The following is a 19,600-nucleotide window of genomic DNA, read 5'->3' as shown; positions in this document are numbered from 1 at the left end:
GAGATGTATGCTCCTGTCTGCCCAACTCCATGCCCCATACTGTTAATCATTATGTTGTGTTCCTCAGATTTGGCACATATTATAAGAGGGTTTTTTAATCCCTCTTGATTTGGAGCATGTTTTACTTTCTACGGGGTGATTTCTTTCTTCCATCCTTATACTTTCTCTGTTTTCTAAAACCTGTGGAATCGAAAGAACTTTTGTACTACCATTTGTTTCATTCTATAAACAGTCCCAGATAATTTGAAACCCACATCTTTTTTGAAACTCGATGTACTAGTTTAGTGTTCAGTTTTTTCTTCTCAGCATACTCTTCTGTGCTTTCTTTGTGTGAAGATGGCAAAAAAAAAAAAATGGAACTTTTAATGTTATTGAACATTCTCACAAATTAGTTTGGTTAAAGGAAAGAATCTTGGCTTAGGATTTAGGAGGTGCAAGTTCTAGTTCTTTCTCTGAAATTTATTGTGGAACAAATAATACTATTTTGCTATATTAAGTTATTGAAGAGTAAAAGATCAAATATGTGAAAAGCATTTGGGATCACAGAAACAAAGTTTTTCTGTGTGACTGCTGAATCATAATAGCTGCACTGGATTATTGGAACCAGAATTAAAGCAAAATAATTTGGGGCCTATTGTTGCTTTACGAAGATCTGCTTAAGGTAATTATAATTCTTAATTCATGTGGCTTGGCCTACACGTAATGCTAAACTTGGATTGCTGAATATATATAGGCAGAGAGATGATCAGATTGCTAACTGAATTATAGCAGTAACAGCGTGATTTTTTTTTTTTTTTTTTAAGACAAGGTCTCACTGTGTCACCCAGGCTGAAGTGCAGTGGCACAATTATAGCTCACTGCAGCCTCGAACTCCTGGGCTCAAGCAATCCTCCTGCTTCAGCCTCCCGAGTAGCTGGAACTACAGGCACACGCCACCACATCTGGCTAATTTTTTTATTATTTTATTTTATTTTTGTGGATATGGAGTCTCACTATGTTGACCAGGCTGGTCTCAAACTCCTGACCTCAGCTGATCCTCCTACCTCATAGATTTAGGAATGTTTTACTATCCAAGTTGTGTGACATAAGACAAATGAATGGGAAGAAAAGGTGGATCATGAAAGTTGTAGACTTAGAAGAGGAAAAAGAGAATTTCAGGGGACATGATGCTCAATAGAATCATTCAGAAACAGCCTGAGAATTGAATTGTAGATAAGCTACTTATTAGTAGCATCAGCTGCTGAGAGTCGCTGGTAATTTTGCCATGTTGAAAATGCTATGCCCTTGAACTGGGCCAAGTGAAACTTAAAGATTTAAAGGGGCTGGAAGTGCTCTGCTGTCTCTGAAACACAATGAAATAGAGGGTGAATAGCTTGAGAGATCATCCACAAACATCTCAAAGTTCAGACTTATTTCTCCAGGACAGAAGGCACATTTCAAGATAGTGTGTGTGTTTGTGTTTGTGTTTGTATTTGTTTCATAGTGTTGAAAGTGGGAGAGTTGAGGCTGATCATTTCTGTAAACTCATTAGCCTTTAATGCCCTTTGGTTCAGTAAGCATTTTTGACATCTCTCAAACTATAGTTATTTGGGTACCACCTTCAACAATTTTTGCCATATTCATTTGCTTTTTTTTAACTTTTAAGTTTAAATATATTTTAAACAGGAGTTTTGCATATCTGTTGATATCTCAGGTTTGATGTGGTATAGTTTTTCATAATGTACATTAAAATAAGTACATAAAATTAACATAAAGCCTGTCCATTTTTGGTCCACCTAAAATTATCTTGAAATACCCCTTTCATTTAATTTTGGCTCTTTGTACAGTGAGCACACACAATGTCTGGAGTGGAAGGTCAAAGAGAAAACTCAATGACTGGAAATAGAGATTTTTCAGTGAAATTTTCTAAACAGATTTAAAATGATGGATGAGTATTACTTCCTCTTTTAGATTACCAGCCTAAAACAAGTTTGGGTTAGAGTTTAGTTAGGTTTAATTTCTTTTCTTTTTAAACTAGTGGATAGTTTTTAGGCTACATAAGTTTCTAGGCTTCATACGTGTTTTCTCCCATTAATTTCCTTTAATGTGTTTTCTCCCACTAATTTCCTTTCCCTTTGCCTTGGCTTTAAATAAGGGGGAACAAAGTTTCTCCATGCTTATTTTAGTGATGAGGTCTGCTCTACCAACTCCTAAGCCCAGGGGTATAGTTCAGCGCAGCCAGCATGCTGCCTTTTAAATGCCAGATTCAGTGCTAAGCTCCATGATACATAGAGGAAGAAGGTTCCCACCTTCTGTGAGGCATTGCATGTAAACAACCAAAATAGTCCAGTGTGATATAGGTATGTGTCAGATACAGGAGAGATCAACTCTTTGGGTGAATCAACAAAAGCCTTAATAGCTGGGAGAGCACTGGGGGCTGGGCACACTGAGTGGGGCATGGGGAAGGTAGTACGCCATTTGTGGTATTGAGAATGCCACAGTTCTTTCTCCTCAGTCTTCACAGATGATTGTTCTGCAGAATCTCTGTGGGTTCTGCATTGGCTAACGTGGTATTCTGACCGAAATTAATATTTTAAATGTACAGTAATGCACAACCTTGCTGCTCTGACTCCCTTGCACGAGTTCGAAGTAATAGCTACAGCACCTTCAATAACAGTTGGCATGTTGAGATGGCATCCTTCCCAACGCAACATCTTAATGAGGTTCTATGCTTCAGGATCAGCTTTTCTGGTTTAAATATATTCAGGCAGATCCTACGTAACTGGAAGCACTGTGGCAGAAGTGGCGTCATATTGTGAGTTTTGCTGAGTTAGGCATGTAGGCCCCGCAGTCTGAGGGACTCTTTGGAGCAGTCCTGAATGTACAGTGATTCTGTGCCTGGGTGAGAGTGTGGTTGCACAGGGGAGGAGAAAGAACATGATGCATTAACCTTACCCACGTCTGAGGAAGTTTGTACAGAATGTGAGATGGAAAATTTCTAGTTTCCATGTATTAATACCTTCTTACCCATATGCTCATAGCCGGAGCCACTCCCCTGTCCACCTGAGCTCCCACACATTCAAAAGCCAGTAGTTGAGGGATCTTTCATTGCATGTATGTTGGGTGTGTGGGGGGGTTCAATTAAAGCAGAAAGTGTCTAAAAAACCCCCACAGTGCTGATTGCATTGATGAGAGCATTCCGACTTAGACTTTTAGGGACTTAATATATACAGGATTTTTTTTTTTTTTTTCCTAATCGTTAGCAGTATATTATTCTCTTTCTTTTTTTTGAGATAGAGTTTCGCTGTGTCACCCAGCCTGGAGTGCAGTGATGGATCTCGGCTCACTGCAACCTCCGCCTCCGGGGTTCAAGTGATTCCTGCATCAACCTCCAGAGTAGCTGGGATTACAGGCACCCCCACCCCACCACGCCCGGCTAATTTTTGTATTTTTAGTAGAGACGGGGTTTCGCCATGTTGGCCAGGCTGGTCTTCAACTCCTGACCTCCGCCTCCCAAAGTCCTGGGATTACAGACATGAGCCACCGTGCCTGTCCGGTATATTGTTCTCTAAATGGAGCAAGGAGTAAACCCCTGGGGGTTCTGAGCATTACCTCAGACCCAGCCATTTCTCTGTGCTGCCAGAGACCACACCCCTCCTCAGGCATAACCACAGAGGACTATTTCTTTTGGCTGGGTCTCTGACCTTGAAGGATCCAGCCTGCCAGCCGCCTTGAGACTTTGGGTGCTAGACATAATACTGGCAGAGTTCAAGAGTTATTTCTATTTCATATGTTTTATTTGGTATGGCTATATTAATTTTTTATTCATCAGAAGTTCTGCTCTTGAAATAAATGTAAAACGTTCTACAAAACCACTGCCACTGAGTTTCACATATATGTAGAAATAGAAAAAACTCCAGAATAAGGTAGCACCCTCAAATGATGCCTCATTTGCCTTTTTCGTGGAAACACACACAGCAAGTTGAAAATGTAGATTGATCTTCCGTATCTGTTAAATTATTAGTTTTTCTCCTTCTGAATATGATGAGGCAGTTTTTCCTTGGAAAAACAGTTTGTGTTCAGCTTGGGAGGTTGATTTTCCACCATCAGTTTCTCCCTTTAATAATTGAAAACCACTGTTCATTATTTACATAAAACTGTCTTTTTCTGGTCTGCTTTCTGTAACCTTTCCCCTCTTAAGAATTTTAAGAATTCCCTGACTTTCCTCTGGGGGATTTTCTGCCTGCTTTATCCCAGATGTGGGACATTGACTAGGCTGAGGTTTTGGGGAATTTTTTTTTTTTTTTTTTAGTGTTTCCACATTTGAAAGACGTTCTTTTAACCAGTGCACAAATCTGCCACTGAAAAAAGGGGCTTTGAAGAAAAATCAAGTAGTTAAGAAAATATGTGAACTTTGTTTACATTTCTCACTTATTGAATGACACCAAAATCCCATATGCCAAATGAAAAAGTAGACAGTAGTTTCAGATAATAAGGGGAAAATACACCCATGTTATTTCAGCCTTTTAATTCTGGGATTTTATTCTCTGAATGAAGGCATGTCAGTTTCTGGTCCCAGTGGCGCTGTGTTTGGTCTTTAATACGTGCTTGCTGATGTCAGCTGAGGAAATACAGGGGCTTGGTAGATGGTTACATGGCCTTTGTCTTGTCTCTTTCTACCTTCTGCTCACATAAAGAGGATATTTAACCTTATTCATAATATTTTGTCTGCTTACAGTTTTACAGATGTATTGATCCTAATCCCTGGTTCAGAAATGTTAGGAAAAGGAGATAAATTACAGTGAAAGAGGCTGTAGTAAGAAATACAGGATTTTCTGGTTTTTTGTAACGTCTACTCAGATTCCCAGATGATTGTTCATTACCAGCTTTTGGTTATTGTGGTTTATGTATTAATGTCTAAAAAAAAATACAGTCTAATTTTTTTTTCATGATACTATGTGAGAAGAATACCAAGAATAATTTTTTCCTTACTTGAACAAATACTATACATTTTCCCTAAGTCCAAAATTCTGTTTTCCATGATGAACACAATTCTGATGTAGTATGTTTAACTCTATAAAATCAGAACTTGTTTTAGTTATTTTCTTCCTAATTACATTTTTTGTTGTATTTTTAAAAATCTAAATTCATAAGCTTTATTTTCAAATATGGTTTCTACCTCTCATATGTTTCCACACCTGTGCCATGTTCCCTTGGCTGACAGATGCTTTTTTCCTTGTTATCTCGTGTAGGATCTTTCGAAGATGGTTTGGCTGCCTTGGAGATTTGGAGATCTAATGCCACGATGAGGACTCACACACGGGGGGCTCCCAGTGTGTTTTTCATATATTTGCTTTGCTTTGTGTCAGCCTACATCACCGACGAGAACCCAGAAGTCATGATTCCCTTCACCAATGCCAACTATGACAGCCATCCCATGCTGTACTTCTCCAGGACAGAAGTGGCAGAGCTGCAGCGCAGGGCTGCCAGCTCGCACGAGCACATTGCAGCCCGCCTCACGGAGGCTGTGCACACGATGCTGTCCAGCCCCTTGGAATACCTCCCTCCCTGGGATCCCAAGGACTACAGTGCCCGCTGGAATGAAATTTATGGAAACAACTTAGGTGCCTTGGCAATGTTTTGTGTGCTGTATCCTGAGAACATTGAAGCCCGAGACATGGCCAAAGACTACATGGAGAGGATGGCAGCGCAGCCTAGTTGGTAGATTTTTGTCTTTTCTTCTTACTGTAGTAACTCTGCATTAGAAAGAAACAAATCCATATGAAATCTCAGAGGCCAGATCTTCATATACCTCTTTGTGTATGTGTGTGGGGGAGGTGTTATTTGTGTTGCCAGCCTTATGAATGGCCCTTAGTTTCAAAAGATGTAGTAACGTCCATGTTTAAAGTTAGAGGGAAAATATTTAGATGCAGCGTAATCTAAAGAAAAACTAATTTGCGGAATTGATTAAAGAGTATCATTTTGATTGTTGAGAATTCTTTCCTCCATATTCAACATGCATATATTACTATCATCTGGTGTTAGGTTTCATTGACCCCAAGTGGTTAAAACTTTTTTCAGCAAGACATTTCTAGTAATTAAGACTTAGTTGCATTTTATGATTGTAAGGAACTAAAGGTGAATGGGATGGGACTGACTGGCAATTTATAAACACATCCCCTCCAATAACCAGCAGATTTCTGAGACCTGTAGGAAAACCAACATTATTGTGTAATCGTGTGAGGAATTCTAATCACATAATAATTTAGTTTCAGAAGTTTAAGATTTGAGAACAAATTCCTGTCTTTTTGATTAGCTTAATTTTATTTTATTAATTTATAATTAATGCTTCATATGCTTCCAAACAGATATGTGATAAGTTGATTAAACAAGGGATTCTACAGATGTTTTTACTCATGCAGTTTTTAATTATATATTTATGGTTCAGTTGCAATAAAAGAATTTATAGATTGTATGAAATTTTTTTTAAAAATTATGTAAGCTGCCTCTTGTCATAAGACTAGAGAGAGTTCATTTTAAATGCTTAGAAAAATCTGTGAATGCACCTAATGCTATGATGAATTACATCTTAACATATCACAGGGGTGAAGGATGGTGGTTTGCAAGCTTTCCGATAAATTTCTGGAATTTTGTAATGAAAAGTATTATGCAAGAGTTGGCATTAGATCCATATCGGAGCTGATATTTTAGGCCTGTTGCTAAGTATATGTAGTCATTTTGAAGTTTACAATATTGTAGGTTGAAAGGAATTTTTTATTTGATTTATTTAAAAGCTGAGCCATGTATGTAGTTGTTTCTGACTTTGACTGACATTAACTGATCTTATTCTATTCTTGACACCAAGAAAGAAAAGATGTATGAAAACTTTTCTGATATTTGAATTACCTGATTACATTATCAAGTGCTACAGTAACCCACTAATTGATTTGTTCAATTACTTAGTTTAAAATGGCAACCATATTGACATTATTTAGAAAGAAACCTTTGTCATCTAGAAGGGTACTTTCTCTTTAAAGTCTTTTTTGTTTTAGATAAGTGGATTTTGGCAAATTAAGAAATCGATGTAAATATTCCAGAGATAGTGCCTATAGAGAACCATGTATTTAATCTCACAAGAAAGTAATGGATGGTGAAATACCATTTTTGATGGAGATTGTTTAGCACAATACAGTAATATTATGAGAATTGTACAAGACTAGTATAATTTTCTCATTATAATGTAAAATATTCGGGTATATAAATACCAACGAATGAATGCTGCCATCAGGATGAGACTCCTTCTATGGTAAGAGAAATAAATAACTTAAAATAAATATTATAATTTTTACATAGTTTCCACGAGTCCAGATTTATTGATCCCTGGAGGTATATAGAAATTTACTAGCAGTCTAGCACTTTATTCATGGCAATATTGATAGAAATAGGTATAACTCTAGGCCATTATCTAGTAAAGTAAAAGCCTATTTTTGACTTAATAGAGCTGAACAGTTGACTTCTTTCTCTTGACCTTCAAGGTAAAATCTTGAGAATTTACGCTTACATCTGGTTTCTAGTTCCAAAAGTGATCTTGAATTAGAAAGTTGAACTACTTGAACATTTTGTTTTGGCAGGTACTATTATTAAGTTGTATTGTTTAATGACTTCACAGAAATTTTAACTTCTTAAAAACTACCACACCCCACCCTTAGACTTTTAAACTTTCATTTAGATTTGTGGTTGAGCACAATTACAACACAATTATGTGTTGTAATAATTTAAAACAATGTTCAGTGATTTTATAGTTCAACTACCTCTGTTTTAATTGCACCATTAAATCATGTCCTCACTACGTACCAAGAAGTATACAATGAGTATTGTCATTATCTTAGGATGTAGTTCACCTATATTTGATTTCAGAAAAAAACCCAAAAAACTAGCTGTTATTTACAGAAGAGATCAATAATTAATATTATAAAAGTTAAAAAAAAAAAAAACTTTCTACAATAGCTTCATCAGGCTGAATGCATTTGCCATTTTCTTTGAAGAGCATTTCTACTCTTTTGAAAGCCAGTTACTAAATTATGTTCATTCACTGATTCATTTGATCAACAAACATTTATTGAGCATCTACTGTGTATCAAGCACTGTGCTAGGGTGCTGGGGATTCAAAGATGAAGAAATAGCCCAGTAATTTTATAATGTTTACCTAGGGCAAAGGTTGCAAACATTGGGTTCTTAAAGCCTAAGCTAGGAGTATTTTCTCTGCTTAGAATTGAGTGTGTGGATCATTTCCACACACTAAGGAGTTTCCTTAGTTTTCATTCATGAATTAAACATTTGTCTCATGCCGCACTCTAATGTGGTAGAAAAGCACCAACTCTGGAGTCACACTGCCTTTGAATCCCAGCTCCCTCACTCTTCAACTGTGTTAATTCTCTTAATTAATTAACTTTTCAGATTAATTTTCTTAATTTGCGTGAGCATTAGTGTCCTGATGTATAATGTGGCAGTAACAACCCTATCTACCTTATAGGGTTGCTAGGAGGATTAAGCGCAATAATCAATGTAAAGTACTTAGCACAGTTCTTGTCACATAGTAAGCCCTCAGTAACTGAGAATAATGACGATAATGGTAATTATTGATGCTGTTATTTTATCTACCTAGTACTTAGACCCTGTTTGGTTTGTAATTTGGTATATGTAGGCTCCAAGGAAATAGTATCCATTTGGGATTTTACTAATCTTAATTGCTCTCAAAACTAGAACATCTGTTTAACTCATAAAATTTTCCCCTTGGCTTTGTTCCATTAAAACTTTCATTGATGCTCCCCTGGGCCCTTTTTAAAATGTATACAAGAATCTAATGTTAACACCAGTGAGGAAGGTTTAGAGGAAAGTAACAATGATATGTCATTTGTCTGGTATTAAAAAGAAGTACCAGTGAGATATACATGCATACAGATTTATGAATGGGGTTCATTTTATTTGAATATCTAGTAAATAAAGAGGTTAAAGTTCACATCTATAGATTCACTTAAGCATCCTGAAGAAGAAAGGTTAAATGGAAAATATTCCATTGTACTCTGTCCGTCTAATATCCTACAAAGTAGAACAGGAATCTCATAGATTTGTAATGATACTGGTGGTTGAAAAGTAGCAGCATGCATTTTTATTGTGTGTGTCTCTGAGTGTCCAGACAATTGGGCACCGCAGAATGATGAGACTAATCTATGTGCTGTATCTGCTTTTTCAGAGGTGCCTGCATCCTCTCTCAGAAGCCCTGCCCCGTTTCTCTCCCTTTTGCTAGGGAACACACATTCTTCATTACAGCAAAAGTAACAGAGTAATTTAAGCTTGTGCTGAACTTAGTTTTAAAAATAAAATATAAAAATATATTATTTTAATCCAATATATAATGGCAAAATATTATTAATTAAAAAATTACAATGCCAAAGATATCACCAATAATGTCTTTGTTTTGACCCTTTTAATAGAGTCTTTTTCCCTCTATAAATCTTGCCTTCCAAATGAAAGCTAGAATTTAAGTTGCAGTTGGCTCTGTGTTATATAAAAGCTGTATTAGAACTTAACATGCACTACTTTTAGAAAGCTTTAATGAACTAAGATCATAAATCTAGGGCTGGAAACAATGGAAATATTTTCTCATACTTAAAGTGAGTTCACTATTTTTGAAATAGTATCACCTAGGTATAAAACGCACAAGTTCTGTATATGTCAATTGCCATAGAGGGCTATCCTCATTATTAATGGTTGCTTTCTGCATTCAATCCTTAGATAGTTGAAAAAAAAAAAAAAACCCAGCAGAATTCTAAATAACTGAAAATCATCTATCAGTTTTTCTTTTCTCAAGAGCCTAAATGATAAGGTAGGAAAATAATAAAAACAGTGCTTAGTAGAGATTTAAAATGGATTTTTAAAAAATCAGTTTTCAGGATTTTGGGGGGTCAGCACATATTATTCTACTTTTCTAAAGTTTTCATAACTTATTTCTACTATAACTTTTCCCCTAGAAGATTAAGGAAGCATAAAATACTATGCTTCAAATTAGAAGTAGCTGAGAAAGAAAAGAGGGGGGAAAGACTGGAGACATTGACTAGACAAGGAATGCAACAATTGCTAAAAGGCATCTGAAATGCACCATGAGTGGGCCACAAGTGGACACTGAGAGGTTTTGTTTGTTTGTTGGCTGGTTGGTTTTAGCAGCAAAGAAAGTAGGCTTAGTCAGTTTTGAAGTTTACAGTGACCATGGGATCAGTTACTCTGTAGAACTGACTACTCTTGGCCCAAGGATCAGAAGGAAGTTTCCCATAGGGCTTGTATGAAGAACCCTCGCAGCCTTCTCATCCTTGCAGTGCACGTATGATGAATTGCACAGTGTTATTTTTTTACACCAGACTGACCTGAGAGTGGGACCATGCCTGTTTTGCTCATGTGTGTATCCCTCGATAGAGGATCTCCAAAACAAAGTTTACTAAAACCTTGATCAGGGAGGGAGTAGGGGTGGTGAAAAGGATGGATATATGGGTTAGCCCACACCACTTTTTTCCTAATCTAGCTTAATCCTTTGGTAGATTTTGCATGTGTAGAAAAATGAAATGGCTGCATGTCCACCAGGCAGCATCCCTATACATTGTCTTAGCCAAGCTCTTGGTAGATGGGTTGCTATGAGCTTAACATTATACTCCTCAGCAAATTCGTAGTGATTTTCCAGAGCTAAAAACAAAACAAACAAAATGTACTCAAATAATTACTGGAAAACACTACAGATCCTGAATCACTTAAGAAAGGTGCAGTTAAGTTTACCATATTTCACTTAATAATATGGGAAGATGAATGCATTTAAAAGAGATTTAGGATAGGATTGTAACTGAAGCACTTACTGTTCAAGCCCTCGTTAATAACATAGAATTATCCAGCATCCATTTCCAAGCAGCAGGCTTTTTGCAGCTCCTTGTCTTAATTTGTAAACCCCGAGGAACAGGTCTGCCCCAGTGGTCTTTGGATCTGTCCTTGCATCTTGGCTCTGCCATTGTGTTAGCCACATGTCCTTTGACAGGTTCCTTACACTCTGTAAACTTGGTTCTTCGTCTGTAAAATATGGATTATTCCTCCCACACAAGGTCATCCCAAGGATTGAATGAAGTAATGCATATAAAGCTCGTAGCATTATGTGCCTGGCACATAGTTTTACTAAAAAGTTTGTTATTATTACACAGAAATAGGTACGAATATATAACTTTATTCTTGCTACGTTTCTTGGCACACAGTACTCCATTTTACCTATGTTGTCACTCTGGAGTTGTGTTTTTGAAAAGTATTTGTTGTGACTCATTAGTTCTCTCTTTCTTTATAGTATTTTTCCTTACTTATCATCAGACAGAAAATAAATCACAGAGGAAAGAAATTACTTCACTCTTGCATTGGAGCCAGTTAGCTACAGGAAATCAGGAGAACTGGTGAGGGAAACAAAGAAAGCTGAACTTTTGGACAGAGAAGTAATTGTGTTTTTACTGAGTATGAAATTCTTGCCTGTGATTGCAAACTTCTGGATGGTGTCATCTGAGGGTGCATTTGCAAAAATAAAATATAATGATAAAATATAAAGAGAGGAAAAAGGAAAAATCTCCAGCATATTGAAATTAACCAGTTTCATTGCTGTGCGTATGAAAATGAGGAGTGTGCCTGCCTTGCTCAGCGTTGCCCGCTGGGCTTCAAATGCAGTTCTCTGCAGCTGTTTCTCAGGTTTTTCACTTCTCAAAATTGCAATTTAAGACTGAGAATCAAAAGCCGGGAGGATGTAGCTGGGCCTCAACATGTGGAGCCACAGCCCTGTGAGTAAAAAGATCAGGTTTTCTTCTCATGACCTTACAGTGAGGAAGGCTGGCCAGCTTAGCCCAGAACGCACCTGGAACCCATTAAAGTGGACTCGTGGAGACAAATGCTGGGCTGTCAGAAAACCCAGCCCCTAATTCCCCTGGCTTTTTCTCATTCATGTTTTTTCCTTTCTCTTACCCTTCCCCCTCACTCTTTCTGCCTCTCTTTTTCTCTGTTCTTTTCATTCTGTGACGTAAGGGAAGCTATTCCCTTTTATCCTGCTGCAGAGACTTAAAAATATTATAAAAGGGTAAAATAACTTATGAGGCTTTTTACAACAATCAGATTCTTTAAAATTTACAGAAACACACAGCCATTGGGAATTCACTTCTTGAATGCCGTTTATTAAACAGGTTGTTGCCATCATTGTTACAAATGGATTCTTGGGCAGGAATCAAGGTCAGGTGCTCTGTGGTGGGAGGAAGCAGATGAAGAGGAGCCAAGGGAGAGGCATAGGCAGGTGTGCAGACTAGCTGAGCAGCCCGGTTAGAGTGCCACTGGACGGTTGTGTGGTGCACAGTCACACCCTAAATAGGATGTTCTGCTCACCTAAACGGTCAGCGCTTAACTAATTTCGACTCTTCCCCATCTATTTCAAATGCAGGTGAAGATGAAGTTATTCTAATAATGCTTCTCTCTAACAATAACTTTAAAAATGCTATGACAGTTATAAATCATACATGATTGAAAGGAAATCCGAAGTTAATTTTCTTTATAGCATTTGTTTATTGACTCTCAGATTCAGTATTGGTATGACCCTCAAGTCATCTCTGTGATGAGTGACTCACTTGCTCGCCTACCTCCCACCCTTTCAGTGTCATTTGATACCTTTTTAAATGGAACATGGGCAGGCTTTCAGACTTGTCAGAGGGAACTATGCTCAAGGCCAGAGGAGTTCTCATCCCTCTTTAATTGGGGTGTAAATCAGTGTCCCTCATCTCATATGAACAAAGGCAACATGAATATATTAAGTTCCATGTAGTCTTTACAATCTGGTCTTAAATTTTTCTAATATAAAAATCTGGCAAGCATGATGTTTGAATTTTGTGCATGTCTTGCCTGGTATCAGAAGGGAAAATGTTAGTTGGCAAGTGCCGCATGTATGTCTGTATTCTTCATTGATACTTCATAATCACTTTTTAAAAGTTGGCTTTATCTTTTGGATAAAATATTCATGCCTAACACCCCTTAAGATGTAGGGTCTTGCTGACATTAACTTCTTGCTAATGCTCTATAGATATATAATAGCTTGAGAGTAATAATGACACATATACGCTCATGCAGCCCTTTATAAAGCCGGGTAGTTCCTTTTACCTTAGGTATCTTAAGAATGGCTTTTTTACTTCTTCATCTCCTTCTGCCTTGTCCATTAAGGGAACACATTTCAGCCACGCTTACCACAGTCTCTCTCATCCATCTTTCCTTTTCCTTTCCAGTGTTAACATGCTAGTTCTGGAGGAGATACCACAGTCGGGGCCAGATCATTGCTTATCCCACATAAGCCTGTGGTTTAGAAAGCTTTGTGTTTAGGATGACTTGGGAAGGGATGACTCAGGAAAAAAGAAACTGGTTAGAAGCTTATAATATTAGTGTAGGAGGGAAATGAAGACCACAGTTAAAACAGTGAGAGTGGGGAGAAGAAAGCATAAATTTAAGAGACATGTAAGACTGAAAATCTACACAGAGATTGATTAGATATAGGACACTCTTTCTCAAAGTGTGAGTCTTTCAGCATATTGGGTATCCTTAAAAAGACAGATTCTTGAGTTTCGCCCAGACTCACTGAATCGTGTCTTCTTGGAGTAGGCCACAGAACCTGTATTTTTAGCAAGTCCCCCAAATGATTCTTAGATGCACTAAAACTTAAATTGTAAGGGAGAGGGAGGCATAATGATGGCCCTGGGTGACTGGTTGCGTCTTGATACCCAAATGAGGTGGAGAATATGGGGAGGAGAGAGTGGTTTGTGGGAGGGAAAAGATGGTTCACTTTTTTACATGTCTTTTTGTGTCACTCTCTTTCTTCTATCTACCTTATTTGTCTCACTTTGTTGATATTACCAACTGTGTGGACAGATGACTTTCAAAGTTCTCTGTCCCTATTACATTGCAAGGGCTTATAGATACCCTTAGCAGATATCTTGGTGTATAGTTATTACTGTAACTTTTAGGACCTCCTGGCCATGTCTGCTCATTCTTACAAATTCACCATCTTCCACTTCTGCTTGTTCTGTGGCTTCTGCACTGCAGCTACTATGCTGGTTATTTACCCATAGTCATTTTTCTCTTCCCTCCCCTTGCTCTGTTCTTCACTCTTGCTACTCTATGAATGCATTTTGCTGTTGGTGATTCTGTCATTTTTGAATGTAAGTGAGCTCTTCAGGAAAAAGTACCTTTGATAAACAAAAAAGATCAGTCTATTGTCACCCATCCAGAGCTTAGAGATTTAGTTTTTTTTCTAGAATTTTGTGATTTTTATTGTTTTAAAGCTTTTAACTGATAGGTATTTATGTGTGGTCTTCCCAGTGGTCCAGTGGACCATGTGGCACTGGTAGTTTCAACTCTGCCTTGAGTTTGGGCAGTAATGAGTTTACAGACCAGCCCTGATCTGGCCTTTCTGCCTACAAGTATGCCAGACTCATTTATACCTTGTCTTCCACCTTTCTCTCCAACCCGATCCAGGCAGTATGATCCACCTTAACTTCTTCCACCATTACATGTTCTCCAGCCCCTCATCCATCTCAATTCCTATAGTTACTTTTTATTTAATTCATTGGTTTGCAGTCATAACTGGGTTGTCTGGTTTTCTGACCAGGAGTGTACATCTTCCAGATTCAGCTCCAAAGAACCTTCTTTCTAGAAACCTTCCAGACTCCATGTTCTATACCTGCCCTCCAGTATGATTCATATGTGCCAAGGAACCCACGCAAAACTGTTATAGGTTGTTTTGCCTGCACTGCAATTCTTGGTTTATTTGTCTTCCTTACTGGCACGTGAGCTTGTTGAGGGTAGCCCCAGCATTTTTGGTGGTTCTAGGAGCCATATATGGTATACCTGCCACAAAGACGCTAATTAATTATATTGAATGAATGGATGGATGAATGAATGAATGATCTGTCTTATTTTTATTGAGAGTCTAAGCTTACTGAGAGCAGAAATCCTGGATCTGTATACAACTTTGAAATTGATTTGGTGCCCTGTGTACTGTGGCTGCTCATATTTATCTCGTCTCACTTTCACTCTGAAGACCCGCCTGTCATCAGCCGTTTGTCTGTCGGCCTGTAATCACAGAGACACTTTACCTTTGACCTACTTGGAGGCCAGTAGGAAGAATGTCAGGATTTGACATCTTGGTGCATAGCTCAGCAGAGAATCTCAGATTACCTGGTCTTTGAAGTATTCCTCCTGCACCTGGCCTTCTCTCCTCCCTGATCCCTTGAATTTTGATGTTCATCTTCTTACATGCATGTAATGTCCATGTGTGCTCCTTCTCAGGTAACTACAACAGAGTTTTGTTTTTATTCACTTTAAAGCCACCTGCTTCAGTCTTTGAAATGAATGGTGATGCTGTTAAGCAAGGGGAGGCGATAGTTTGTAGAGCAAGGACTCTGGAGCCAGTCTGCCAGTGTGCCAGTCACATTTAAGAGCTGTGTGACCTTGAGAATGTTACTTGGCTTCTCTGTAGTTCAGTTTCCTCATCTGTAACTTGGGGATATATATGATACATACTTCATACTATAGAGGATTGGTTAATGAAACAGTACATAGCATAATGTGTTAACTATTATTGTTATCTTTATCACTTCGCTTATATTTTGTGTTCTTATAAATTGATGCCAAAGGCAATTTTCACTTATCGATAAACGTATGCACATATTCACTTTATATAAGTTTATTGTGTACTTACTCTGTTCTTGGTAGTTTATTAGGCATTGGAGATACAAGGATTTCAAGACATGTTATGTATCTGTTTTGCCTAGAGTTGTTGGTCTGTGGAAGACATAAATACTAGTACTGTTAGCATATTAATACTAGTAGTGGGATAAATGCTACGACTAGGAAAGTACAGTGTATAGTGGGAAAATATAGTAGTACTTTGCCCAAGATTGGAGCATCAGGGAAGGCTTTCCTGCTAAGGCCTGAAGGACGGATAGGAACCAGCCACGTCAAGGGGAAAAAGGAACTGTACTTGACTGTTCAAGCACAAGTAGCTGCGCAAAGGCCTGGAGATAAAAGAAAGCAGAGTGCTTTTGAGGAACTGAAAATTCAGTGTAGAGAGGAAACTAGCAAGTGTTGAGGCTTCGGGTAGACAGCCAGATGCTGCCAGGCCTTGTCTACGATTTAAAGGAAATTGGACCTTTTTTTAAACAAGTACTGTGAAACCACTGAAAGGTGTAACAGGGCAGTGATGTGATCAGATTTATGTATGTATGTTAATCTTTTCATTGAAAAATAAAAGTAGAATATTATATGAATAAATGTGTAGCTTAATAAAGTATTTTAAAGCAAACACCCTGGTAAGTACAACACAGGTCAAGAAATAAAATTTTGACAGTCACTCCCCGAAGCCCCTTCATGGGTCCCATCCCAGTCCCAGTTCCCTCCCTTCCCACAAAGACTACCCTGATGCCCCGATACCTACAGTCGTTGTGTCCTTGTGTTCCCTTATAGTTCATCCAAGTGTGCATCTCTCGGCATCATCATTTAATCTTGCTCATTTTTTAAAAGTCTTTTAAGGTGTTTTTAAAAATCTGCAGGCCGGGCGTGGTGACTCACGCCTGTAATCCCAGCACTTTGGGAGGCAGAGGCAGGCTGATCACGAGGTCAGGAGATCGAGACCATCCTGGCTAATACGGTGAAACCCCGTCTCTACTAAAAATACAAAAAAATTAGCCAAGCGTAGTGGCATGCACCTGTAGTCCCAGCTACTGGGGAGGCTGAGGCAGGAGAATGGCGGGAACCCAGAAAGCAGAGCTTGCAGTGAGCCGAGATCGCTCTACTGCACTCCAGCCTGGGTGACAGAGCAAGACTCCATCTCAAAAAAAAAAAAAAACAGGAAGAAGAATCTCGTTGTGGGGGTGGATTGTGGATTGCCGATGTGAAACCAGGAAGTCAAGTAGGCCTTTTGTGTTTATCTAAATGAAAGCCTAGAATTGGAAATAATTGATAGGTTCCAGTGATAAATAATTAGCATTCATAAGACTTGACAATTGTATTTGAGGGCCAAAGGAGACAAAGAATTGTCTTTATGGGATGGTGGGATCTCTCAGTGGGCTTCTAACACTTGGAGCTATTGAGGAATGCTAATAAAGGTTTGGATTTGGAGATACAGAATTGAAGAGCCTTTGGGCCCAAGAGGAGATGTCCAATTTATATCTCTCAAGCTTTATTTTTAGCTGCTTCCTGTTTGCCAGTGGTACATTGTAACTTAAGAATGTGTGTGTGTGTGTGTGTGTTGTGTGTGTGTGCGTGTGTCTCAGTCATAAGGAAAAAAATGTATCCAGTATGAAATATGCTTTCAGGTACAATATGTATCCTTTCTGTTGATGATAGAAAAATGTAGAAAGAAAATCCAAAGAAGATCATATTTAGTTCAAGTTGTCCTACTACAATAAATAAATGAAGAATAGCTGGAACAATGAGAAGTCGAGGTGCTGATACAGCACTAAAGCCACGTGGGTGTCCTCAAATCACTTTCTGGAGCTGAAGCCAAAGAAACATTGTGCGGGCTGCACTCTGGGAGGAGGGCATCAGCTTGAGTGAGTCGTGCTGCTGCTTCTGAAGCTGAAAAAGAAAAAAGGTTCCTGATGAAGTGTAGATCGCTACTAGGGCTTGTAACAACTTAGTGAGCAATTTTTAGTTCATATCTGTGATTCATTTACAGTGAATTTACTATTACAAGAAAAAAATGGGAAATGAGATAATAAATAAAATATGATGTATTGCTAATATTTTATATTAACTTAAGCATCTTCCCATTCTAAATCATAATTTCTAGAAACCACATAAGTTTACTGTTTTACCTTCTTCCAAGAGCCTGTTGATGTGAGAAATATTTTAAAGTATTACTGAATCCAGTTTGAGTCTTTTGCCCTCTGCTTTTCTACTATAACCTGTCACTTGGTCAGAGAAGTTGGGACAATATGATTACATTCAGCATTTGGGGTCAACTTTTATTTTCAGTATGGCAGTAACTCTAGATCTAAAACTAGGGAATGTGTTTGTGTTTAATGTCTGGGGCATATTGAAGACAGCTCACAAGTTTGGCTCGTATTTTAAATTTATTTATTCTCTTTGTTGGCAACATAGGAGATAACTATACCCCAGAACAATTTTTACAATTCACAAAGAAAAGTTCTTTTTTTTTTGAGAGGGAGTCTCGCTCTGTCGCCCAGGCTGGAGTGCAGTGGCCGGATCTCAGCTCACTGCAAGCTCCGCCTCCCGGGTTCCCGCCATTCTCCTGCCTCGGCCTCCCAGCAGCTGGGACTACAGGCGCCGCCACCTCGCCCGGCTAGTTTTTTTGTATTTTTTAGTAGAGACGGGGTTTCACCGGGTTAGCCAGGATGGTCTCGATCTCCTGACCTCGTGATCCGCCCGTCTCGGCCTCCCAAAGTGCTGGGATTACAGGCTTGAGCCACCGCGCCCGGCCACACAAAGAAAAGTTCTAAATTGACTTTTGTCCACTCTACTGTCCAATTACTTTTTAAAGACATATTCTTTGAAACTGTATTCCCAGGACAAAAAAATAAATATTATGGGTTCAGGGTGTTGTCACAGGCATTATTTCATTATTTCTCCTGAATGTAAATGGCTTCAAAGCCAAACAAAATTGTTTTGGAGGACAAGGGATGTTTTTCTTTTTTTTCCCACGCCATGACAAATTATGTTTTCCTTCCTGAATTGAGTGAGCCCGGTTAGTGTCTGCTTGTCTGCTCCCTCCCTTCACAGAGCACCATTTGCCCTCTACTTTGAACATTCTGAACTTCCCTGGTCTCCTGGGTTCCTTCCTGATGATCTCACGGTGAGAATTTTGTCTTAGTCCTGGCTCCCTACCCTCTGCTGGGAACTGCCTGGGCAGCCTGGATTTCAACACAGTTCCTCCCACTGAAGCAGCCCTCCGTGCCAGCAGTATGCCTCTGATGGGTGGCTTAGTTTGGATCACATTTACCCTCTAAGACAGTGGCTTTGAAACTTTTTCACTGTGACCTACAGTAAGAAACAACCCAGTACAGACATAACTTTTTTAGTTTATTTGTTTCTAGTTTTTAATTTTATTTTTCTTTCTAATTTTATTATTTATTTTTATTTCATCTTTTAGATTTAGTGGCTACATGTGCAGTTACATAATATGTATGTTGCATGATGCTGCAATGTGGGGTTCAGTTGATCCTGACACCCAGGTAGTAAGCATAGTACTCAATTGGAAGTTTCTCAACCCTTGTTCCCCTCCCTCCCTCTCCCATGTAGTAGTCCCCACTGTCTTTTGTTCCTATATGTCCATGTGTACCCAATGTTTAGCTCCCACTTACTAGTGAGAACAGGCGGTATTGTGGTATTTGGTTTTCTGTTTCTGCATTACTTTGCTTAGGATAATGGCCTCTAGCTCCATGTTGCTGCAAAGGATGTGATTTCATTCTTTTCTATGCCTGCTTAGTATTTCATAATGTGTATGTACCACATTTTCTTTTTTTTTTTTTTTATTTTGAGACGGAGTCTCGCTCTGTCGCCC

General features: G+C 38.6%; 1 protein-coding gene across 3 annotated transcripts in view; it reads left to right on the top strand.

Moving 5' to 3' along the window:
* The window catches only part of DSE (dermatan sulfate epimerase), a 68,665-nt gene that overhangs the window by 23,289 nt on the left and 25,776 nt on the right, over window positions 1–19,600 (top strand). For 2 of the 3 annotated variants that reach the window (XM_023219026.2, XM_023219027.2), the window contains exon 2: window positions 5,232–5,700. In XM_023219026.2, coding sequence (XP_023074794.1) covers window positions 5,285–5,700 — 416 coding nt within the window. In that variant the 5' untranslated portion in view covers window positions 5,232–5,284. The remainder of the gene's footprint in view (window positions 1–5,231; window positions 5,701–19,600) is intronic. The other variant, XM_023219028.2, reaches the window with a different exon arrangement.

This window comes from Piliocolobus tephrosceles, chromosome 5 (assembly GCF_002776525.5).
Source record: "Piliocolobus tephrosceles isolate RC106 chromosome 5, ASM277652v3, whole genome shotgun sequence".
Classification (NCBI taxonomy): domain Eukaryota; kingdom Metazoa; phylum Chordata; class Mammalia; order Primates; family Cercopithecidae; genus Piliocolobus; species Piliocolobus tephrosceles.
The sequence above is the reverse complement of the archived record's forward strand: the minus strand, read 5'-3'. Positions and strand labels throughout refer to the sequence as shown.